Source organism: Mobula hypostoma, chromosome 10 (genome assembly GCF_963921235.1).
Source record: "Mobula hypostoma chromosome 10, sMobHyp1.1, whole genome shotgun sequence".
In the NCBI taxonomy this organism is placed as follows: domain Eukaryota; kingdom Metazoa; phylum Chordata; class Chondrichthyes; order Myliobatiformes; family Myliobatidae; genus Mobula; species Mobula hypostoma.
The window spans coordinates 9,546,010-9,572,464 of record NC_086106.1 but is presented as its reverse complement, the minus strand read 5'-3'; the positions used below and the strand labels follow the sequence as shown (position 1 = coordinate 9,572,464).

General features: G+C 43.6%; 1 protein-coding gene across 2 annotated transcripts in view; it reads left to right on the top strand.

Moving 5' to 3' along the window:
* bckdha (branched chain keto acid dehydrogenase E1 subunit alpha) overlaps positions 1-26,455 on the top strand; it is a 45,620-nt gene that overhangs the window by 4,079 nt on the left and 15,086 nt on the right. For both annotated transcript variants that reach the window (XM_063059963.1, XM_063059962.1), the window contains exons 2-6: positions 4,707-4,883; positions 10,945-11,031; positions 12,194-12,302; positions 23,051-23,212; positions 24,405-24,611. In XM_063059963.1, the coding sequence (XP_062916033.1) occupies positions 4,707-4,883; positions 10,945-11,031; positions 12,194-12,302; positions 23,051-23,212; positions 24,405-24,611 (742 nt within the window). The remainder of the gene's footprint in view (positions 1-4,706; positions 4,884-10,944; positions 11,032-12,193; positions 12,303-23,050; positions 23,213-24,404; positions 24,612-26,455) is intronic.

The window sequence follows — 26,455 nt, the reverse complement described above, 5'->3', positions numbered from 1 at the left end:
GTTCCTCTGCTGTACTCTTCTGTGTATGTTCTATAAAATGTTAATATATAGATATGTCTTGCTCTCGCATCTCTCCCTCTTACAATTTGTATATATGTTATTTAATTTTGCTGACAGCTCACCCCTAGCTATCTGGAACTCTGTCGAGTACCCACTTGTCTGCCATAATATCAATTTTTCTTTGTTTAATGAAGATTAGTCAGGACCACAACTAGTGCTGTTGTCTTTCATATTTGCTTCATCCTCCCGACACCTATCACACCTTTTCCTCTCTTTTCTTTGTATCATCTTCCATCTGCAGGAATTGTCAAACACAGTTTACTTAAAAGCACATACTGCTTATTAGCAAGCTTGTGTCACTCAGTTGACAAAACAGAGTCCCCACTCACAGGGCCTGGGAAGAGCTGCAAATCAAGTGAGCCTCCGAGTACTGTCTGGGCTGCTGATATACATTCGTTATCACATACATACTTTGATAAGGGTAGTCAGAGAAGCTTTCTCATGCAACAAACACTTCTTTGTTCATACATTATTCTCGCAGCACGACTTGTCAAGTTGCCAATAAGTCAGGTTTTAGCCCTTTTAATTCTGCATATAGTTCAACAGCCCTCCCCCCAACTCCATGCCAGTACTGCTTGACCCATCAGCAGTTTGTGTTTTTGCTCTAGATTCCTACATCTGTCGAGCAAGATGCTAAAAAATAACATGATTTCTAAGTGTACGAAACTCAGAGTGTTGCAGGGCTACGTTGATTCCACACTAATGTATGGAAGCGAATGTTGGACAATATCAAAAGAAAATGAGGAAGACTCGAAGCTGCAGAAATGTTTCTGAGAAGAATGATGAAAATATCATGGAAGGACAATTGAGGAATTGCTGAGTAAAGTCGGAATAAGAAGAAAGCTGATATCATCAATCAGGAAACGGCAGCTGGCATTTTTGGGACATTCACTGAGGAAAGAGGAGCTCGAACATCTTGCAGTGATGGGAAAAACTGGTTGAAGAAAAGTCACGGTTGACAGTGCATGGCTTTCATGAGTCACATCATGAGATGGACTCAAGTTTTGAAGAGCTTATTAGAACTTCTGAGATTAACGAAAGATGGAAGACCACGATTGCCCATGTCGTACGTCGTACAGCATGGCATTTGATGATGATGATCCAGCATCTGCAGCTTCCCCTGTATTAGAGTAGCTGAGTTTTAAGGTGGAGGCATATGTAATTCTCTCAAGAAGAAATATCTGTACCGCAACACAGTGGTGACACATTTTACTGTATATTTTGATGTTCGCATGATGAATAGTCTTGAATCTTGACCTGAATTATGTATTCAAATCTTTGGATGAGAATTGAAATAACAATGGAGATACTGTACTTTGAGATGTGAGTTTCTCTCTTGTTGAGTGGATTTTTGAATACGCACTGCAGCATCCAGAAATCAGAAAACCTTGTGCAAGGGCAAAGAGGTTAATGGGAGCACTTGTAGCCAGGTACAAAATCACTTCTGATAATATTGTTCAAACATTAAGTTCTTATTAACTGGCTATGTTAATCGCACAAGGCTGGGTCCTTTTTCTCTTGAGGTAAGAAAATAAATGTTAATTGGTGACCCAGCAGAGGCCTCTAAAATGCAAGAATAGGCACAGTTTATATTTACTGGGCAAGAACAGAGCAAAAAACCTAGAAGCTGTGTGATATTCAAAAAGCAATCAGAAAGAAATTATATGCAGAGAGTGGTGATTCCCATCCTGAATAGTCAGTCCATGGCCTCCTCTACTGCTGTGATGAGACCACGCTCAGGTTGAGAAGCACCACTTTGTATTCCATCTGGGTAGCCTGCAACCCGATGGCATGGACCATAGGGTGTGGTTGAAGAAACTATAGATGCTTTGAAGAAAAGACTGGGCAGGCTACAGAGGGGGAGAGAATAGAAGTTGACGCTGATAAATTTATATATCGAAGGATGCCAGCAGGGCTGACTGGTGAAACAGCAGAGGCAGCTGTGACTAACTTTGCTGCAAAAAGTTGACTCTGTTTTTCTTCCCGCAGGTGCAGACATACTTGCTGAGTATTTCTAGCATATTCTGTTCTTATTTTGAGTCTGCTCTCTGCTGTGGGTTATAGTTGAGTACATTGGATGTCAATTCTACTTCCCATTCCCCATTGCAACTTGTCAGTCTATGGCCTCTTCAACTGCCACGATGAGGCCACACTCAGGTTGGAGGAGCAACACCTTGTATTTCGTCTGAGTAGCCTCCAACCTGATGGCATGAACAACGATTTCTTGAACTTCTGGTAATTGCACCCCCCCCCTCACCATTTCTCAGCCCTGTTTCCCTCTCTCACCTTATCTCTGTACCTGCTCATCACCTCCCTCTGGTACCTCTCCCACTTCCTTTCTTCAATGGTCTTCTGTCCACTCCTATCAGATTCCCTTTCCTCCAGCCATTTATCTCTTCCACCAATCAACTTCCCAGCTCCTTCCCCCTCTCCCGGTTTCACCTATCACCTGCTACCTTGTACTTCTTCCTCCCCTCCCCCACCTTTTCACACGAACATCTTTTTCTGTCCGGTCCCAATGAAGGGTCTTGGCCTGAAACGTCAACTGCGTACTCTTTTCCATAGATGCTGCCTGGCCTGCTGAGTTCCTTCAGCATTTTGTATGTATTATTTTGTACTTCCAGCATCTGCAGACTTCCGCATATTTGTGATATGCAGGAGTTATTTCCTGCATTCATTTCCTCCTCATCCACTGAAAGCCAAATACAGTTCTGTAGCTGACTTGTCCCTGCAACTAAGGTATACTTGTTCTTGATGTAGAAGTGGAATTCCAGTTAAGATGACACCGAACTGTGGTCTTTGTCAACGTTGTGACATAGACAGTAGTTTTGTAAGCTCCTGTGGATGGTGTTATGGTCACGGATGTGAGTTATGGGTCATGTTAGGAAGAAGGAGGTGGCGGAGTTAAGAGTCAGGCCGGAGTCTAAGCCTTTGTGCCACGTTTGAAGGCCAGCTAGGTGATTGGGTGATGAAGACCATCTGGTGTCTGGACCTTTCCTTTGTGCTTGAAGGCCAGCGATATGATGAAGGACATTTGGAGTCTGGGCTGCCGTGCTTGAAGGCTAATGACAGTCAATTGGACTGTTTTTCATGTTTGCAAAGATACAGATCTGCTACATGTTTGTTTTTCCATTTCAAGTATATATTCATTTTCCTTTAAAAAGTTACTGAATTTGCTCTATTTTCCCTTTCAGAAAGTGGCTTATGGAACTTAAGGTATCTCAGTGAAAACTCTCCCTTCCTTAGTTTGATGGAGAACTGTCTCTCTTGTCTCTCTGGAAAACTTACTCATTCCTAATACTATTAGATTACTGTGTTTCTGAAGACATACTATATCTCTCCTTTCTCCAATTTGCAAATTAGTTGTATGTTCTATCTGGAGACATTTCTTTATTCAAAAAACAAACAACATTTGGAGTCGTGTACATTTGAGTTATCTCTTTAATAGAGTGTATTAGAGAGTTCAAAGCAAATTTTATTGAAGTACGTGTATGTCATCATTTACAACCGTGAGATTCATTTTCTTGTGGGCATACTCAATAAATCTAATAGAATGACAGCCATAACAGAATCAGTGAGAGACTGCCCAGCTGGGGTGTTCAACCAGATTGTAGAAGAGAGTAAATTGCACAAATACGAAAAGAAGAAGTAATAATAAATAAGCAATAAATATCAAGAACATGAGAGGAAGAGTCCTTGAAAGGTAGTTTATAGGTTGTGGGAACATCTCAATGATGGGGCAAATGAAGTTGAGTGAAGTTACCCCTTCGGTTCAAGAGCCTGATGCTTGAGGGATAATAACTGTTCCTAAACCTGGCGGTGTGAGTCCTGTGGCTCCTGTACCTTCTTCCTGATTGCAGCAGCGAGAAGAGAGCATGTCCTGGGTTGTCGGGGTTCCTGATGCTGGATGCTGCTTTCCTGTGACAGCATTTCATGTAGATGTGCGCCTCAATGGCTGGGACGGCTTTACCCGTGATAGACTTGACCGTGTCCACTACTTTTTGCAGAATATGCTGTTCAAGAGCGTTAGTGTTTCCATAACAGGCTGTGATGCAGCCACTCAGTCAATATACTCTCCACTACACCCCTGTAGAATGTTGCCAAAGCTTTAGTTGTTGTGCTGAAACTCCGCAGACTCCTAGAAGCAGTTCAGAGAAGGTTTACTAGGTTTATTTTTGGGATTTTCTTATAAGGATAGGCTTGTACCTACTGATGTTTAGAAGAGTGATAGGGGACTTGACTGAAACGTATGTGATCTTGAGTGGTCTTGACAAGCTGGATATAGCAGGATGTTTCCTTTTGTAGGGGAATCTAGAACCAGGAGTCACTTTTTGAAAATAAAGGTGATATAGTTAAGACTGCGAAGAGGTGAAATTATTCCTCTGAGGGTGTGAGTCTTTGGAATTCTTTCTCAAAGAGCCATGAAAGAAGAACCCTAATTTATTTTAAGACAGAGATAGATGGATTCTTGTCAAGCAAGAAGGTGAAAGGATATCGAGGTAGACATTCAGAATTGATATATGATGATCTTATTGAGTGGTGGAATAGATTTGTTGGATTGAAGTCCTGCTCGCTAGTTAGTATGTGGCATATATTTTCTTTATTACAACACCTGACGGTTTCCTGTTTTCTCTCTCTCTCTCTAGCATGCACTTTGCCAGCAGCAGTTCACATCCCTGGATGAGAAGCCCCAGTTTCCAGGAGCCTCTGCAGATTTTGTGGACAGGCTGGAGTTTATTCAGCCCAACGTGATATCCGGCATTCCCATCTATCGGGTCATGGACCGGCAGGGACAGATCGTGAACCCGGACGAAGACCCCAAGGTTAGTCGTGCGCTATCTCCAAACAGGACTGTAACCTGACCCCGTGACCGGATCCTCACTGTGACTGTGCAAAGCGTAATCTGAGGCGAGTGAAAGCAATGGCAGTGTGTTGTACACAGGCACGTGTTCAACATCTCGTACTCTTTCTGTCAGCAGGCAGCAGTGCAGGATATGACTGTTCCATTGACCACACTTGGTGATAGTGATAGGGAGGGGTGGTTTGCCACAAAACTAGGATGGAGATTGAATTGACATAGGAAATGATTGGGAAGAGAATCCAAATGGGAACTTGGATGGGGGAGGAGAATGAGAGGACTGTTGGTATGGAGAGATTATTTTATTTCTCCATTCCATTTGCAGGAAATCAAGACTGTAGGAGCAGGAATAGGGCACCTAGTCCTTTTAGCCTGTCCCACCATTTGGTGTTATCATATCTAGTCTGTCCCAGGCCTCAACTCCTCTTCTGCACCCAATCCTTTAAAAAATGATCTACTTCTCTATACACCTCTGGTGATCTAGTCTCTGCCATCTGGGGTGGAAAATTCCACTGATTCACCAACCTCTGAGAAGAAGTTCGTATGCACTGCAGTCTTAAATGATGCCCTTTTATATAATCATAAAGTCATTCAGCAAGGAAACAGATTCTTTAGTAAAACAAATCTGCACTAACCATCATGCACCCAATTACACTAAGCCGGTGTTATTCTCTTCACATTAAAATGAACTCCACCCTTGTTCTACCATTCACTGCCCACTAGAAGCCACTTTGTCATTTTCATTTTTATTTTTTTTATTGACATACAGATCGGAGTAGGCCATTCAGGCCCTTTGAGCTGCACTACCCAACAGTCTCCCAATTTAATCTCAAAACTATTTACAATAAGCAATTAGCCTACCAACCAGTACGTCTTTGGACGGTGGGAGGAAACCGGAGCACCCGGAGGAAACCCACGCTGTCATAGGGAAAATGTACAAACTCCTTACAGGCAGCGGTGGGATTTGAACCAAGCCACTGGTACTGTAAAGCATTGTGCAAACCACTATGCCACTATTTAAGATAATCATTTTTGGGATGTGAGAAGAATCTGTAGCACCCAGAGGAAACCCATGTAGCCACAGGCAGGATATATAAGATCCACTGCTTTTTTTAAATACTCCATTGAATAAGATTTGTACTTTTTAACAAACCTATGTATTTTTCACAGTATCTGGTTCATCCCAGCTCACTGGCAGAACGTGGTATAGCAGCTAAACTAACGGTTCATCACTTTCTCATTTTTCATTGGCTAAGTATTAGCTCATTGCCCATGTGATGTAATTGTTTTAATTATGTATCCTATTAACTAATTCATTCCTATCTAAGGAATTTTCATTAACTTATAAAAGTGATAGATTTTTCAGAGGTGCAATCTTGGCTTCTTTATTCCTTTGTCTTCGCATCATATACCTCAGCATCCTTTCTCTGCTCTCTATTCAGTTTGCTTAGTATTTGAATGTTTATTTGTATTCTAAGATAAACTAAAATCGTAGAATTAAGACTGCTTGTCATTCCTGACCCCTGGAAGAACCCTAAAGCTCAGAAAATAAATGGAGCTCCAACCACCAGATATCAATATTGAACTTGCATTGCTGGGGGCTCTGAGGCAGCAGCTCGACCCTTGAAGCCACTGATTCTTGTCAGTTGCATCTTGTTATTCTGTTTCCAGTATGAAACATTCCCATTTCTGGAAACATCTCAACATACAGTTTATTAGATATACCCGTACATCTGCTCGTTAATGAAAATATCTGATCGGCCAATCATGTGGCAGCAACTCAATGCATAAAAGCATGCTGACATGGTCAAGAGGTTCAGACCAAATATCAGAACGGGGAAGAAATGTAATTTACGTGACTGACCATGGACTGATTGTTGGTGCCAGATGGTGTTGTTTGAGTATCTCAGAAACTGCTGATCTCCTGTAATTTTCTCGCACAACAGTCGACACACACAACAGGGGTTCCCAACATTTTTTATGCCATGGACCAATACCATTAATCAAGGGGTCCGTAGACCCCAGGTTGGAAACTCCTGCTCTAGAGTTTACAGAGAATAGTGCAAAAACAAAAAAAAAAGCGCAATCCAGTGAACTGTAGTTCTGTGGGTGAAAATGGCTTGCTAATAAGAGAGGTCAGAGGAAAATGTCGAGAATGATTCAAGCTGACAGTAACTCAAATAACCACACGAAACAACAGTGGTGTGTAGAAGAGCATCTCTGAATGCACAGCGCATCAAACCTTGAAGTGGATGGGCTACAGCAGCAGAAGACCAGGAACATACACAGAGTGGCCACTATATTAGGTACAGGATGTACCTAAGAAGTGGCCACAGTGTGTATATATTCTACCTTAACGTCTTGTGGTTCTCAATATGGCCCTACCTCATTTTCCTAAAATCCAAGGAATCTGAATGCCACTCAAATGCCACTGCTTGTATATTTTCATAAAAGATACAGATTTTTGAGTGAAGGCTCTGGATTTTCACAGTGTAAGTAATCAATTTTACACAAAACTCCCATAATCTCCTATTTATAATCTCAATGGTTCTGCATCTGGTTCAATATCCTACACTCCCTTTAAACTCATGCGGGACATATTTCTGCTTCCCCTTTTATCTCACTGGGATTTTCCTTTAAAACTCAGCCCAGCTCTGATTCCAGTGCCATTATAAACACATTGGTACCCTGAGAATATATGCCTTTTTAACCCACAGCCCATTGTTGCTATAAGCTCTCCAGGGCTTTGTTTCCCATGCTCCCTTTCAGCTCTGGTTTACTGGAAAATTTATTGTATTTTTTTCTTAAAAAGAGTAATGTTTTGTGTTTTAATAAGAGCAATATCCAATATAGTCCAGAAAATCTGGCAGTCTGGTACTCCCAAAGTCGTCGTCATACAGCAGGGAATCAGGCCATTTCGTACATCATGTTCACCACTGGGCACCCATCCAGATTAATCTCACTTTCCAATACTTGGCCCACAGCCTTATATACCTAGCCCATTTAAGTGTTTATCTGGAGTCTAGACGTTTCGTAAGTGCTGTCAGTCCCAAAGGATTTCTGGTTATTTGAGTTTAATTGTAATTAGTTGTCCTGCAATGAAAGAACAATGGCATCATTCAGCCACTAGGTGGTGCAAGTGTCTACGTAATTCGTATTGCAGATTGCAAGTTGACCAGCGAGATAAAAGAACATTTCCCTTATCAGGTGGATTTCAAAGCGTTGATTAAAATTCATAAATTGTATTTTGTTTTCTCCATAAATCAAGTTTGGATTATCAATCAATATGTAATGATTAAGGTGGATTGTGTAAATCTTATGCCAGTTCTTCAGTTTCACACACCTTCAGTTTCATTGGAGTGATGTCAGGTTATAGTTTAACAACAGTTGGGCAAATTCACTTGTGGAAGCCCACAATTGTTTAAAAGTAATCTCGTAACCGGAATGGATGAGTTGCCTTATGAGTGCTTGTCTTCCTTAGCCAGAGGGTGGTGAATTTGCAAAATTCATTGCCCCAGAGGGCTGTGGAGGCAAAGTGGAGGTTGATATGTTCCTGATTAGCAAGGGCGTCAAAAGTTCCAGGGTGAAGGCAGGAGAGAGGGATAATAACTCAGCCATGATGGAAACACAAAATAGTCTGCAGATGCTGGGATCAAAGCAACACAAAGGGTTCCTGACGAAGGGTTCCGGCCCGAAACGTCGACCGATCTTTTCCACGGATGCTGCCCGACCTGCTGAGTTCCTCCAGTGTGTTGTGAGTGTAGCCATGGTGGAATGGCAGAGCAGACTTGATGGGCTGAATGGCCTGATTCTTCTCCTATGTCTTATGGTCTTATGGGAAAAGTAGAACAGGCCAGACTGTGCTGGTGTTTAGAAGAATGGAGGGAACTTTAAATAAATACTTAGAAAGGATGCATTAGTTAAGAGGAGCAAGTTTGGATGGGACAGGCTCTTGTGTAGTTTAGAAGAGTGGGATGGAACTTGATTGAAATATAAAATCATCAGTGATCTGGATAGTGATGTGGATATATTCAAGGAAACCGCGATCAGAGGATTACTGATGGAGGTGAGGCAAAGGTTTATCTCTCTGAACGCCATGCATATTTGGAACTTGCTTCCTCAGGGCAGTGGAAGCTAAATCTTTATATATTTTTAAGGTGGTGGGGTAGATAGGTTCTTGAGAAGCAAAGAGATGAAAGGTTGCCATGGTAGACAGTAATGTGGATTTGAAGTTATAATTAGCAGGGTGTGGCATGTCTAATTATTATTTTTTATTTATGCTATAGCGTGGAACAGCCTCTTCCGACTCTTCGAGCTGCCCTGCCCAGTAACACCTACTTAATCCTAGACTAATCACCTGACAATTTACATAAACCAATTAACCTACCAACCGATACGTCTTTGGACTGTGGGGGGGAACCAGAGTGCCTGGAGAGAATTCCACGCGGTCACGAGGAGAAAGTACTAACTCCTTACCGGCAGTGCGGGAATTGAAACCGAGTTGCTGGTACTTTAAAGCGTCGTGCTAACCACTACTCTACCGTGCCGCCCCAAAGAAGCCAAGTGGCCCAATGCTAACTCCTAATTGGCACGTTTGTATTAATTATTTGGAGGAGGAGGTGGGATGCTTTGTCAGCTGGTATGGGAAATCCGGGTTCTGTATAGATGTAATGAAGCTGTTGGTATGGAACCAAGCTGGTTCACTGATGTTCTCCAAGGAAGTAGATCTGCTACTCCTACATGACTCTATACCAATGATGTAAACTACTGACTGCCTGCAAGTCAATTCCTTGTGTCAGACAACAACTCAGTAGTCCACCTACTCAAGCAGTCTATAGATTGACAACAAATGATGTCCTGTCAGTGATACCCATCTTCCTAAAAAGCAGAACTTATGGAGTGGGACACCTTGTTACAGGAATTGCAGTAATGCAAGCCGGTTTAGGTGACTTCGCCCCTGAAGTGACTCTCCAAATGCAGGTGGACATTTTGAGACAGTTGCCTAGTGGAGCAGGTCCTATGGGAAGGAATATCACTGGCCCTCCACTGTTTCATCAGCAGTTGTGTGAGGTCAACAAGACCCACAAAGCTAGTTGTCTGGGCATAACTACACTACGGTAATGTAATATTACATTACTGATCATAGTGTACTTGCTAATTTTCCTCTGTAGCATCCAGGACATCTTCAAGGAGCGGTGCCTTGATAGGGTGGCGTCCATCATTAAGGACCCCTGCCACCCAGGACATGCCCTCTTCTCATTGCTACCATCAGGAGGGATGTACAGGAGCCTGAGGGGACACACTCAATGATTCAGGAACAGCTTCTTCCTCTCTGCCTTCTGATGTCTGAATGGACATTGAACCCATGAACACTACCTCACTACTATTTTAATTAGTTTCTGCCTTTTGCACTACAAATTTTAACTTAAATATTTAATATATATATATAATTACTGTAATTTTTTTTCTATGTATGTTTATTATGTTTTGCATTGTACTGCTGCAGCAAAGTTAATAAATTTCACAACATATGCCGGTGATATTAAACCTGATTCTGATCACAGCGTAGTTGCTAGATTTCATACATTGCAATAATGAAGGTTATTCAGTATCTTTAAAGTATTTGGGATATCCTGAAGAGGCAACTGTTTCAGAATTACATATTACAGCGTTAATAACATCTAGGGGAAGTAGAAGATTATGCGAATTGTACGCTTTAAAGGAAGCTATTTAGCCCATTGTTTGTGTGGCATTCCCACACCACTGCCAGTTCCCTCTACCCCTGATAAAAACGGATTTTATTGTATTCTGAATTGAGAAAGGCTTGAAAATGTTCTTTTACCAGGAGTTGTGTTAGTTGTGTTAAATGATGGTGTGTTAACCCCTTCTCAAAGGCTTTATGGAGCAGCCGCAGTGTTTCTATTTCTGCAGTGCCTGAGGGGGTTATGCCATCTATTCACTGGGCTGGGCTGCTGTGTATTCCCACCGTTCACAGATCTACTCCGCTCTTTCTGTCCTTTCTGCAGTTGCCGAAGGAGATGGTACTCAAGTTCTATCAGAAGATGACACTGCTGAACACTATGGATCGCATTTTGTACGAGTCTCAGCGACAAGTAAGCACAAGACAGTGAGAGGCTTGGATTTTACTCTGCTGCTTCTGTCCCTTGGGCGTGCTAATAATTTTTACCTGGGTTTTACGTTGATGCTCCTGGTGCTGAACTGAATTACAGTGTTATTCATTGAAATCCCACAGCTCTTTTAGGAGAGCAAGGGAGTTCTGTGTGGTTTCCAAGTTCGTGTTTATTGTTTTCATATGCATACTTGCCCAGGGTATACATACAATGAAAATTAGCATTTGAGGGCTCTGTGCAGTACGTTACAGGCTGAGGACCAACATTAATAAACTTAAGTTAATATAGTTTTATATTTATTTCTTTTTTATTTATTGTTTATTTATTCTAATTATTTATAGTTTATTTATTCTAATCATTGGAAAGGATACAGAGGAGATTTACCAGGATGCTGCCTGGTTTAGAGAGTATGCATTATGATCAGAGATTAAGGGAGCTAGGGCTTTACTCTCTGGAGAGAAGGAGGATGAGAGGAGACATGATAGAAGTGTACAAGATAATAAGAGGAATAGTTAGAGTGGACAGCCAGCGCCTCTTCCCCAGGGCACCACTGCTCAATACAAGAGGACTTGGCTTTAAGGTAAGGGGTGGGAAGTTCAAGGGGGATATTAGAGGAAGATGTTTTACTCAGAGAGTGGCTGGTGCGTGGAATGCACTGCCTGAGTCAGTGGTGGAGGCAGATACACTAGTGAAGTTTAAGAGACTACTAGACCGGTATATGGAGGAATTTAAGGTGGGGGCTTATATGGCAGGCAGGGTTTGAGGGTCAGCACAACATTGTGGGCCGAAGGGCCTGTACTGTGCTGTACTATTCTATGTAATCTAATCTAATTTATTTATTAAGCTAAGGCATGGAGATGGCCCTTCCGGTCATTCCAGGCTGTGCTGCCCAGGAACCTTGGATTTATACAACTTACATATGCACAAAATAAACACAATTCCTGGTCTTAACCAGCATGTCGTCACAGCAGATCTTTACCTGGTTGTAAATATGTTGCTGTGTGTCAGCTAGCTTTTGTGTTGACCTACAGAGAGGACACGTCAGAGAACGCTTCCTTGATTGTGGTGCTTTGGGGTGGCCTGAGGTTATGTTGTTGAGCTGTTCCCGGACCAATGCCATTTATAGACCCATCCTGTCTTACAGGGTCGTATATCCTTTTACATGACAAACTATGGTGAAGAGGGCACACACGTAGGCAGCGCAGCTGCACTGAAACCAGATGACTTGGTGTTTGGACAGTACAGGGAAGCAGGTGAGTTGAACGTGTGGATTATATCCAGGGCTGTCGGACGAGGCCTTATTTGGTCTACCGTGTAAACAAGTGCATCCTGCTTACTGGGTCAGAACATAGTACGGAACAGAACAGGATCAGGCTCTTTTGTCCACGATGTTGTGCCTAACAAATTAAACTAATGACTCTTAATTCCTTCTGTCCACATCCTTGCATTCTCAGCATTTTCATATGCCTGTCCAAGAGCCTTGTAAACTCTTTTATATTTCCTTCCACTACTACTACTGTAGTGCACTCTAGACCAAGGAGTTGGCACAGGAGGGAGGGGCTTCAGATTTTTAGATCTTTGGGCTCTCTTCCATAGAAGGTAGGACCTGGATAGAAGGGAAGGTTGCTCCTGAACTAGAAGGGGAATTAATTTCCTAGCAAGAAGCTTTGCTCATGCTCCATGGGTGGTGAGGTGGGGTGGGGGGGAGGTTAAAATAGAGTTACAGGGGGATGGGAATAGACAGTGGAGTGGTTGTGGAGGAAGGTGTTGTTAAGCCTACATACTACGTCAGGAATCAAAAGTCTGAGCATGGTGGGAAGGACTAATGTTCAGAGCCGTGTATATTTCAAGCAAGGAGTATTGTAGGAAAGGCGGGCAAGTTTAGGGCATGGATCAGCGCGTGGAATTATGACATTGTATCCATCGGTGGGACTTGGTTGCAGGAGGAACTGGTAGCCCAATGTTGCGGGGGCCCGTTGTTTTACAGCGGGAGGGGTGTTTATGTCACAGGCAGTACTCTAGACAGGAGAGCTCATCAAATGAGGTTTTTTGGGTAGGATTCAGGATCACATTAATGGGATTATATTACAGACCACCCAACAGTACGCAGGATTTAGAGGAGCAGGTTGTAGAGAGATCACAGACTGTCGCAAGGAACATAAGGTTGTGGTGGTAGGTAATTTTAACTTTCCTCATATTGACTGCAAATCCCATAGTGTAAAAAGGCTGGATGGGAAAGGGCTTGTCAAATGTATTCAGGAAAGTTTTCTTAATCAGTACATAGAAGTCACAACTAGAGAGAGAGCAATACTATATCTCCTATTAGGGAATGAGACGGGGAGAAGATAGAAGTTTGCGTTGAGGAACACCTTGCATCTCGTGATCATAATGCTATTAGCTTCAAAGTAAACATGGAAAAGAACAGGTCTGTTCCCGGGGTTGAGATTCTAAATTGGAAAAGGTCTAATTTTGATGTTATCAGAAAGGATCTGGCAAGTGTGGATTGGGACATGTTGTTTTCTGGCGAAGGTACACTTGGTGGAAGGTCTTCAAAAGTGAAAGGTTGAGAGTACAGAGTTTGTTTGTCCCTCTCAGAAGAAAAGGCAAGCATAACAGGTTTAGGGAACCTTGGTTTTCGAGGCATACTGAGGCCCTGGTTAAGAAACAGAAGGATGTGCATTAGCAGATATCGGTAGGCAAGAGCAAACAGAGTATAAGAAAAGAGAACACTTAAGATGGAAATCAGGAGGTCTAAAAGAAGGCACGAGGTTGCTCTGGCAGACAAGTTTGAAGGAGGATCATAAGGGAATCTACAGATACATTAAGAGCGAAAAGATAACAAGGGACAAAATTGGTCCTCTGGATAATCAGAGTGGTAATTATGTGTGGAGCCGAAAGAGATGGGAAGATCTGAGTGGATTTTTTGCGTCTGTATTTCCTTGGAAGATAGACACAGAAGTGAGGCAAAGCACCAGTGAGGTCATGGACCTTATACAGATTACAGAGGAGGAGATGTTTGCTGTCGTGAGGCAAATCAGGGTGGATAAATCCCCAGGGCCTGACAAGGTGTTTCCTCAGACCTTATGGAAGGATAATAAAGAAATTGCACGGGCCCTACCAGAGATATTTAAAACGTCCTTAGTCGTGGGCGAGATGCTGGAGGATTGAAGGATAGCAGATTAGTGGATGACACCAAGATGGGGGTGGGGGCGTAGTGAACAGCGAGGAAGAATATCAAAGCTTGCAGCAGGATTTGGACTAGCTGGAAAAATGGAAGACGGAATTTAATGCGGACAAGTGTGAGGTGTTTCGCTTTGGGAGAACTAACCAGGGAAGGTCTTACAGGATGAGCAGTGGGGGACTGTGGAGTGCAGTAGAACAGAGGGATCTGGGAATGCAGGTATGTAATTCATTGAAAGTTGTATCACAGGTACATAGGGTCGTAAAGAAAGTTTTTGGCATATTGGCCTTTATAACTCAATGTATTGAGTACATGAGTGGGAATGTTATGACGAAAATGTAGAAGATATTGATGGGGCCTAATTTGGAGTATTGTTTGCATTTTTGGTCAACTACCTACAGGAAAGATGTAAATAGGATTGAAAGAGCACAGAGAAAATTTGCAAGGATGTTTTTGGGACTTGAGGACTGGAGTTAGTGGGATGTGTTGAGCAGGTTAGGACTGTTTTCGCTAGAACAGAGAAGATTGAGGGGACATTTGATAGAGGTATACCAAATTGTGCGGGGTATAGTTAGGGTAAATGCAAGCAGGCTTTTTCCACTGATGTTAGTTGACAGTGTAACTTGAAATCATGAGGTAAGGGTGAAAGGTGACATGTCTAAGGAGAACATGAGGGGACCTTCTTTACTCAGAGGGTGATGAGAGTGTGGAACGAGCTGTCAGTGTAAGTGGTAGATGCGAGTAAGATTTCAACATTTAAGATGAATTTTGATGGGTACATGGAAGGGAGGGGCATGGAGGGTTATGGTCCAGGTGCAGGATGATGGGACTAGGTAAGTTAATGGTTTGGCATGGACTAGATGGACTGAAAGGCCAGTTTATGTTCTGTAGTGTTCTATAACTCACACTCCCTGTAAGCAAGAAACTTTCATAGAACGTAGAATCGAGAAATCGACAGTGCATTATAGGCCCTTGGTGCCGACCATGTAACCTACTCTAGAAACTGCTGGAAATTTCCCTGCTGCATAGCTCTCTGTTTTTTCAGCTCCATGTATCTATCTAAGAGTCTCTTAAAAGACCCTATTGTATCCGCCTCTACCACTGTTGCTGGCAGTGCATTCCACGCACACACCACTTTCCCTTTCTCATTGTTTCCCTCCGAGGAAAAATATAATGGCTGTCTACTCTAGCTATGACTCTCATAATTTTTCTACATTTTTATCATGTCTCCCCTCAGCCTTCACCACCCCAGAGTTGTGGGTGATTATGCCTGTACAACTACATTCTGGGTTGGCCTGGTGGGGAAGACGTCTGAGTGTTACCCTACAAAGCCGATGAGTTCTCTGCATTTCAGTGGTCATCCTTGTGTGGAGAGTGAGATGGATATCCCATCTTGTTCACTTTGCCCAAAGGCTTACCGATGACGACAAACAACTTCACGGAGGGTTGTTGTGGCATTTGAAATGCCTCAGTTGCAGAGTATTTGGGACTGAGTTACCAAATAGGTAGATCTTCCAAAGATTAAGCTGCAGTCTCTTTCTTCTCCCAGCAAGTCCCTACCTTCCATTCAGTCCTCTGAGAGGTATATGTTTAGGGAGCAGATGAACCTCTCCATAAGCCACCGTTAGACTTCAGCTGGAGCACTGAGTCCAGTTGCATGCCATTTCAATTTCTCTTCCCATCCCCACATTGACCTGTCCGTTCTCTGCCAGAATGGGATCCATGCTAGGGGACAACATCCGATATTCTGCCTCAGTGATCTAGAGCCTTATGGCATGAACAGAGTTTTCCATTTTTAGGTCATCCTCCCCTCTGATAGGTTGCTTTCCCTCCTTTTCTTCCTTGCTCCTTCCGGCGCTCCCTTTTTAGTCTGCTTTCCCTCAAACCCCACCCAACTGCCCCTCACTTGTCTTCCTGCTACTCCCGTCTTGGTTTCATCTATCCACTATACCTCTTGGTTAAAACTCGCACTCCATCTGGTTCTCATTCTAACTGCCATTCATTTCTTCCCTAATGGTTCCCATTCTCACCTCCTTAACTTATCAGAGTCCAGCACTCGTTTCCAGCTTATTTCTGTCCAGCAGCTCCCCTCCTCTGTCTGGTACCACTTCCCTGTCACTTCCTGTTTAGTCCTCCAATTATCTGTCTCATCACTCCCATTCTCCTCTTTAACTGGCCACCTCGCCTTAGTCCCGTGGCTGAAAACGTCGACAGATCCTTTCCTTCATGAGGTACAGTTCAACCCACTGAGTTCCTCCAGTAAATTGTTTGTTGCTGGAGATCCTGGCATCTGCAATCTCATGCGTCTCCAGGTCTGGACTCCACTGTTAAGAAAATTAAGACCTTGGGTAGGGTTCCCAGAGACAAAAGGAATTAAATAAACCAGGGAAGCTGGGATTGTTCACCAGCATAGAAAGGTAAAGGTACATTCCACAGAAGAGCCACCCAGGTCATGTCTTGTTTTCTTTGCTACCATTGGGAAGAAAGTACAGGAACCCGAAGGCACACACAAAACGATTCAGACACAGCTTCTTCCCCTCTGCCATCTGATTTTTGAATGGATTTTGAATCCATGAACACTACTTCATTACTTTACGTTAATTTTTATTTTTTTTAAGATAACTATTTAATGTATATATGTGTGTGTGTGTGTCTGTGCGTGTGTATGTATATATATATATATAAAACTGCAATTCATATTTTTTCTCTATTATTATGTATTTCATTGTACTGTTGCCACAAAGACTACAAATTTCATGACATATGCCGGTGATAATAAACCTGATTCTGATTCTGAAGAGTTCAGTAGTCTTAGTGCAAGTGGAGAGAAACTGTCTCCACAGGCATGAGGGACAGTAGTGGAGAAAGATTTACAAAATTGTCGGAAGAATTAGAGAGTAATGAGGAGATGTGCACAGCAAGAGGTGTGATCTGGAATTACTGCTTGAAAGGTGGAAATTGATTTGACAGGGATGGGTGGAATGGCCTGATTTTGCTCGTTCCTTATGTTTTTTCATTCAGAGACAGACATGGTGTCATGAAGGAGCAAATTGTTGACCTGTAGTGAAAGAGCAGGGCAGTGGGGCTAAATAAATAACACAGAAGTCCATGGGGGCTAGCTAGTTTGTTCTCCTGTAAAGATAGCAGAGATATAAAGGCTTTCTCCTGTGCCTAAGTTATGACGTGAAGGTGGGTGTTGGGGATGGGGGCTGGTGGAGGTAGAGGTGGAATGTTACAAGACTTAGCAGCAGAATTAGGCCATTTGGCCTATTTATTATCCTGCTCAAACACGCTCCTGCTTTCTCCCCATCACCTTTGTTTTCTACCAACCTCTGCTTTAAGTACAAGGGGTGATTGATAAGTTTGTGGCCTAAGGTAACCATATAACAATTACAGCACGGAAACGGACCATCTCGGCCCTTCTAGTCCCTGCCGAACTCTTACTCTCACCTAGTCCCACCAACCTGCACTCAGCCCATAACCCTCCATTCCTTTCCTGTCCATATAGCTGTCCAATTTAACTTTAAATGACAACCTCAAACCTGCCTCAACCACTTCTCCTGGAAGCTCGTTCCACACAGCTACCACTCTCTGAGTAAAGAAGTTCCCCCTCATGTTACCCCTAAACTTTTGCCCTTTAACTCTCAACTCGTGTCCTCTTGTTTGAATCTCCCCCACTCTCAATGGAAAAAGCCTATCCACGTCAACTCCATCTATTCCCCTCGTAATTTTAAATACCTCTATCAAGTCCCCCCTCAACCTTCTACGTTCCAAAGAATAAAGACCCAACTTGTTCAACCTTTCTCTATAATTTAGGTGATGAAACCCAGGTAACATTCTAGTAAATCTTCTCTGTACTCTCTCTATTTTGTTGACATTTTTCCTATTATTTGGTGACCAAAACTGTACACAATACCCCAAATTTGGCCTTACCAATGCCTTGTACAATTTCAACATTACATCCCAACTCCTATACTCAATGCTCTGATTTATAAAGGCCAGCATACCAAAAGCTTTCTTCACCACCCTAGCCACATGAGATTCCACCTTCAGGGAGCTATGCACCATTATTCCTAGATCCCTCTGTTCTACTGCATTCTTCAATGCCCTACCATTTACCATGTATGTCCTATTTTGAATAGTCCTACCAAAATGTAGCACCTCACATTTATCAGCATTAAACTCCATCTGCCATCTTTCAGCCCACTCTTCTAACTGGCCTAAATCTCTCTGTAAGCTTTGAAAACCTACTTCATTATCCACAACTCCACCTATCTTAGTATCATCTGCATACTTACTAATCCAATTTACCACCCCATCATCCACATCATTAATGTATATGACAAACAACATTGGACCCAGTACAGATCCCTGAGGCACACCACTAGTCACTGGCCTCCAATCTGACAAACAGTTATCCACCACTACTCTCTGGCATCTCCCATCCAGCCACTGCTGAATCCATTTCACTACTTCAAAATTAATACCTAACGATTGAACCTTCCTAACCAACCTTCCATGTGGGACCTTGCCAAAGGCCAGAAAGACAACATCCACCTCGTTACCCTCGTCAACTTTCCTAGTAACCTCTTCAAAAAATTCAATAAGATTTGTTAAACCTAACCTTGCACGCACAAATCCATGTTGATTGTTCCTAATCAGACCCTGTCTATCCAGATAATTATATATACCATCTCTAAGAATACTTTCCATCAATTTACCCACCACTGACGTCAAACTCACAGGCCGATAATTGCTAGGTTTACCCTTAGAACCCTTTTTAAACAATGGAACAACATGATCAATACGCCAATCCTCCGGCACCATCCCCGTTTCTAATGACATTTGAAATATTTCTGTCAGAGCCCCTGCTATTTCCACACTAACTTCCCTCAAGGCTCCTAGGGAATATTCTGTCAGGACCCGGAGACTTGTCCACTTTTATATTCCTTAAAAGCGCCAGTACTTCCTCTTCTTTAATCATCATAGTTTCTATAACATCCCTGCCTGTTTCCCTTATCTTACACAATTCAATATCCTTCTCCTTAGTGAATACCGAAGAAAAGAAATTGTTCAGAATCTCCCCCATCTCTTTTGGCTCCACACATAGCTGTCCACTCTGATTCCCTAAGGGACCAATTTTATCCCTCACTATCCTTTTGCTATTAATATAACTAGAAACCCTTGGGATTTATTTTCACCTTACTTGCCAAAACAATGTCATATCTTCTTTAAGCTTTTTTGATTTCTTTCTTAAGATTCTTCTTACATTCTTTATATTCCTGGAGCACCTCATTTACTCCGTGCTTCCTATAATTATTGTAGATATTTCTCTTTTTCCGAACCAAGTTTCCAATATCCCTTGAAAACCATGGCTCTCTCAAACTTTTAACCTTTCCTTTCAACCTAACAGGAACATAAAGATTTTGTACCCTCAAAATTTCACCTTTAACTGTCCTCCATTTCTCTATTACATTCTTCTCATAAAACAAATTGTCCCAATCCAGTCCTTCTAAATCCTTTCGCATCTCCTCAAAGTTAGCCTTTCTCCAATCAAAAATCTCAACCCTGGGTCTAGACTTATCCTTCTCCATAATTATATTGAAACTAATAGCATTGTGATCACTGGACCCGAAGTGCTCCCCAACACAAATCTCTGTCACCTGACCTATCTCATTCCCTAACAGGAGATCCAAGACTGCCCCTTCTCTAGTTGGTACCTCTATGTATTGCTGCAAAAAACTATCCTGCACACATTTTACAAACTCCAAACCATCCAGCCCTTTTACAGTGTGGGCTTCCCAGTCTGTGTGTGGAAAATTAAAATCTCCCACAATCACAACCTTGTGCTTACTACAAATATCTGCTATCTCCTTACAAATTCGCTCCTCCAATTCTCGCTCCCCATTTGGTGGTCTATACTACACCCCCATACGTGTTACTACACCTTTCCCTTTCCTCAATTCCACCCAAATAGCCTCCCTAGGCGAGCCCTCTAATCTGTCCTGCCAGAACTCCGCTGTAATATTTTCTCTGACAAGCAATGCAACACCTCCTCCTCTTGTCCCTCCGATTCTATCACACCTGAAGCAATTAAATCCAGGAATATTTAGTTGCCAATGGCACCCCTCCTGCAACCGTGTTTCACTAATAGCTACCGCATCATACTTCCAGGTGTCAATCCATGCTTTAAGCTCATCCACCTTTCTTATAATGCTCCTAGCATTAAAATAAATGCATTTAAGAAATTTTCCACCTCTTACTCTCTGTTTATCACTAACGGTACAAACAACTTTACTGTTTTCATTATTTTCCTTCTCCCCTACATCTGTTCCTACACTGTTTCCCCTCCCCCCTTGTATCTAGTTTAAATCCACTGCAGCCTCTCTAGCAAACCTACCCGCAAGAATATTTGTACCCCTCCAGTTCAGAAAAAACTGTCCCGCCGGAACAGGTCCCACCTTCCCTGGAAAACTGCCCAATTATCTATAAATCTGAAGCCCTCCCTCCTGCACCATGTCTTCAGCCATGTGTTGATCTGCACTATCTTACTATTTCTAAACCCGCCTGCACGTGGCACTGGTAGCAATCCTGAGATTGCTATCTTGGCGGTCCTGTCCTTTAACTTGGCGCCTAGCTCCCTAAACTCACCTTTCAGGACCTCCTCACTCTTCCTACCCACGTCATTGGTCCCTACATGGACCACGACATCCGGCTGCTCACCCTTCCTCTTGAAAATACCGAGAACTCGATCCGAGGTATCACGGACCTTGGCACCAGGGAGGCAACAGACCATCCAGGATTCTCGATCTCTTCCACAGAGCCTCTTATCTGTCCCCCTAACTATCGAATCCCCTATCACTACTGCTCTCCTGTTTTCCCTCCTTCCCTTCTGAGTTGAGGGTCCCGTCTCGGTGCCAGAGACGCAACCACTGCAACTTGTCCCTGGTAGGTTGTCCCCATCAACAGTATCCAAAATGATGTACTTATTATTGGTGGGAATGGCCACAGGGGTGCTCTGCACATCCTGTCTATTCCTCGTCCCTCTCCTGACAGTCACCCAGCTACCTATCTCCTGACTTTTAGGGGTGACTGTCTCCCTGTAACTCCTGTCTATTTCTGCCTCTGCCTCCCGAATGATCCGAAGTTCATCCAGCTCCAGCTCCCGAACTCAGTTTGTCAGGAGCTGCCGCTGGATGCACCTTTTACAGGTGTAGTCATCAGGGACGATTGTGCTCACCCTGACTTCCCACATCCTGCAAACGGAGCACTCAATTGCCCTAACTGCTGCCTCCACTACCTATTCTTAAGGTAATTAGATTTGTTAAAGGAACTTACCCAACCTTACCTCACTTGGAGTGAAGCTCTTCCTCAGCCTCTGCTTGCCGAAGCCTCGAGCCAAAGCCTTCCTACTCTGTCTCCCTCTACTCCGTCGCCCGCTACAATGTCGCCCGCTCCGTTAATCTGCTGTCTTTTGAACACTCCTGCTGCCTCACGGTCCAACTTACACGCGCTTGCGCAGTCATGCCCCGTTCAACTGCCGAAGGTAGAAGGAGATCATTTTAGAAAACCTAACACATTTATTTTTCTTACATTTATACACTTAGTCCAGCGGTCGTGGAGCGTACAGATCCCTTCTTTGTAGAAGTCAGCATCGTAAACCTCCTGAAGTGGTCCACAGCAGGGGTGATTGATATGTTCGTGGCCTAAGGTAGAAGGAGATGAGGAGAAACTTCAAACTTTCTGCATTTTCACTCAGAGTTGAACTGCACGTGCATGTGACAAGAGCTGTATAACTCATCTCTTTCTACCCTAGGGCACAAACTTATCAATCACCCCTGCTGTGGACCACCTGGAGGTTCAAGGCGCTCTCGTTACATGCACGTGCAGTTCAACTCTTTGAGTGATAATGCAGAAAGTTTGAAGTTAATAACTTATCTCCTTCTACCTTAGGGCACAAACTTATCAATCACCCCTGCTGTGGACCACTTCTACAAAGAAGGGATCCGTATGCTCCACGACGGCTGGACTAAGTGTGTACATGTAGGCGGGGACTATGTTGAAAAATAAACATGCTCGGTTTTCTAAAATTGACTCCTTCTACCTTTGGCCATGAACCTATCAATCACCCCTCGTATACCCAACAACTTGGCCTCCACAGCCAATTGTGGCAAGAAATTGCTCAGATTCATCATCCTCTGGCGGAGGGGGTTGTCCCAACATGCACTCTCTATTCTTCTGTAAATATAGCGAATGAAAAGAACTAGTGCACACTGCTGGCTTTGTGTGTGAGATGGGGAGAGTGCAGGCCATAAAGGCCTGCTGCTGTCTTTGTTTATCATGCTGCTGGGCGTGGCTGTCTGTTGTTTGCCTTTAAAGAGAGCCCAATGACAAAGTTCCAGGTAGCTTTGTATCTCTATATAAGGAAACAGTCTCACCTTTACACTCTCAGACCTGGTGCAAGCTTTCAACCATCCCTCTGCCTCCAGAGATGCTGCCTGACCCACTGAGATCCCTCAGCAGTTTTATTTTGCTCCATATTACAGTCTCTTGTGTCTCAACAAGTGTGATTAACTCACTGGAGCCCAATAATAACCAGCAGCAGAGGAAGATTAGAAAGTTCTTCCAGCACCTTGGCCAATAACTTTCCTCTGAGCACAATACCCAAGACAGTAGTTTCATCCCTAGTTTGCCATTAATGAAATCTTGTTGTTTGTACCTGGGCTCCGATGTAAAGTTAAGAAAGAAATGGATTGGGATTGATTATTTACGCTGCCAATTTATTACCATTACGTTCTTTGTATGTTGCGTCTCTTGCAGGCGTTTTAATGTACCGCGACTTCCCTCTGGAGCTCTTCATGGCGCAGTGTTACGCCAGTGCCAATGATGTGGGCAAGGGCCGCCAAATGCCTGTTCATTACACCAGTAAAGATCACCATTTTGTTACAATTTCGTCTCCCCTAGCAACACAAATACCCCAAGGTAAGGATTTCCAGTCTAAATGCTTTACCCTCTCCCCTTACCACCACCTTCCCTCTGCTGCTTCTTGCTACCTCCTCAAAGTACACCAGGTGCTGCAAAATTTTTCAGTCCAGCTCTCAAAATGGAAGTCGCAAAACCACCACAAATACTTGGAGGGAAGGTAATAGGGTGCTAGAGAGAGGCAACCGGAGGTGTGCTTGAATGACCAGAAGGTAGAACAGTACAACGTAGTACAGGTCCTGCAGCCCACAATGTTGTGCCGACCTTTTAACGGACTCCAAGATCAATCTAATACTTCCCCCCTACATAGCCCTCCATTTTTCTTTCATTTATGTGCTTATCTAAGTCTCTAAATGTTCCCAGTGGTATATACCTTTACCATCACCCCCTACAGTGTGTTCCATGCACCCACTGCTTTGTATAAAATAATCCTACCTCTTGACATCCTCGCCGTGTTTCCCTTCAGAATTGTGCCCTTTCATCTTAGCCATTTCCACCTGGGAAAAAGACACTGGCTGTCCACTCTGTCTATGCCTCATATCAACTAAATACATCTTTATGGTGTGGGCACGTGGCCAAGTGGTTAAGGCATTCGACTAGTGATCTGAAGGTCGTGAGTTCGAGCCCCAGCCGAGGCAGCGTGTTGTGTCCTTGAGCAAGGCACTTAATCACACATTGCTCTGCGACGACACTGGTGCCAAGCTGTATGGATCCTAATGCCCTTCCCTTGGGCAACATCGGTGTCGTGGAGAGGGGAGACTTACAGCATGGGCAGCTGCCGGTCTTCCATACAACCTTGCCCAGGCCTGCACCCTGGAAAGTGAAGACTTTTCAGGCGCAGATCCATGGTCTCGCAAGACTAACAGTTGCCTTTACATCTCTATGAAGTAAACTTTTAATCTCCCTTGCTCCAAAGAGGAAAGCCGGAACTCTCTTAGGTTTTCCTCATAAGACTTTCTCTCTAATCCAGGTAGCTTGCTTATAAATCTCTTCTGCACCCACTCTAAAGCCTCTACATCCTTCCTGTAATACCAACCCTCTTCACCATTACTTGCCCAACAGGGTTTCTCTCATGTAGTGCATTGCTTTTGTTCTCTCTTGCTGGTGGGATACTCAAGTCAGTACTGGTTGTATTTTTGGTTTCTAGATTGCAGTGATTTTTATGACACTCTCTCTGCTCCTTTGTTCCCAGCTGTAGGGGCTGCTTACGCCTACAAAATCAGCCAGGCAGACCGCGCAGTCATCTGCTACTTTGGAGAAGGGGCGGCAAGTGAAGGGGACGCTCACGCAGGCTTCAATTTCTCGGCCACTTTGGAGTGTCCCATCATATTCTTCTGCAGAAACAACGGCTATGCCATATCGACACCGACTCATGAGCAGTACCGAGGCGATGGCATTGGTAGGTACCCGGAGAACCGTACAGGGGAGATGGTGGTGGTGTCAGATCATATGACATAAGGAAGAATTCACAGAACCAAAAAACGTTGAAACAGTCGAGTTTACTTTCATATGCACAGAGATATATTTGCATTGGTGCAATTAAAAACGTGCATGCAGTAGCATATCACAGGCACGTACCATCATATAGTAGCATTCACACAAAAAACCTAAACTAATGATACATTATGCAGAATTTCTGCAAGAAGGAAGAAGGAACGGGGGGAGGTGTGAACAGCAAGTTAATTTTACTGCAAAGTGAACAGAGTGGTTGCAATGCTGCAGTGATCAGGGTTGTGTGAAGTGGTTTAGAAACTGGGCGGGTAGCTGTTCTTGAAAGTAGTGGCTTTGAGGCATCTGTACCTCCAGTCCCACGGTAGAAAGCACAGAAAGACAGTCTGCATCTCAGCATGCCAGTACTGCAATGCAGCGTAGCGGTTAGCACGATGCTTTACAGCACAGGCAATGTGGGTTCAATTCCTGCCACTGCCTGCAAGGAGTTTGTACGTTATGCCCACCGTGACCGTGTGGGTTTCCTCCGGGTGCTCCGGTTTCCTCCCACAGTCCAAAGACGTACCAGTCAGCTGGTTTATCGGCCGCTGTAAATTGTCCCGTGATTAGGCTAGGTTTAAATTGGGGGATTGCTGGGCAGTGTGGCTCGAAGGGCTGGAGGGGCCTGTTCTGCACTGTATCTCAATATAATATTCCTTTCTCTTATTTCCTTATACCAGAGAAACAGGCCATTATGTCCCTCAAGTCTGCTCTGCCCTCAGAGTATTTGCATATGCCCCATTCCCCACATATGCCCATCAGCTGCCCCCTGATTCTCCTGCTACCCACCTGCGCTGGGAGCAGCATACAGCAGCCACAACCTGCCAACCTGCATATATGTGATGTGAGAGGAGGCTGGAGCATCCACAGGAAACCCAGTTGGTCACAGAAGAAACACGCCACTTCCTCATAATCACTTCTGATTTGAAAGTTATTTAGATAATGAAGACACGCAGTCCTCTTTTATTGTCATTTAGTAATGCATGCATTAAGAAATGATACAATATTTCCTCCGGTGTGATATCAAAAAACACAGGACGGACCAAGACTGAAAAAACTGACAAAACCACATAATTATAACATATAGTTACAACAGTGCAACAATACCATAACTTGATGATGAAGTCCATGAGCACAGTAAAAGTTCAAAGTCTGCCAAATGTCCCACATCTCACGCAGACGGGAGAAGGAAGAACTCTCCCTGCCATGCCGACCACAGTCCGACTCTGAATCATCCGAAAACTTTGAGCTCTGATCAGCTCTCCGACACCGAGTACTGAGCTCCATCCCTGTCCGAACGATTCGACCTCAATCTTGGTCGCCAACAGCAGGCAAAGCCGGGGATTTTGAGGCCTACCCTCCGAAAGATTCCCGACCACGCAGTAAGGACAGCAGCGAATGAGCATTTCGGAAATTTCTCCAGATGTTCCTCTGTGCTTTCACGTCCCTCTCCATCAAATCAGAATTGTCCACAGCCCCTATTTAACGGATACAATATTATTGAATCTGTACCCAACTCCCATCAGAAACTTTAAGCTAGACGGAAGGTTCTCTGACTGACAAAGGAGGCAAAGAGTGGGAATAGAGGGGGCCTATTCTGGTTGGCTGATGGTGACTGCTGTTCTGCAAGGGTCAGTACTGGGATTGCTTCTTTTGACATTATATTTCAATGATTTAGATGATGGAGTTGATGACTTTGTAGCCAAGTTTGCAGATAATATGAAGTTAGCTGAAGGGGCAGGTAGTGTTGAGGAA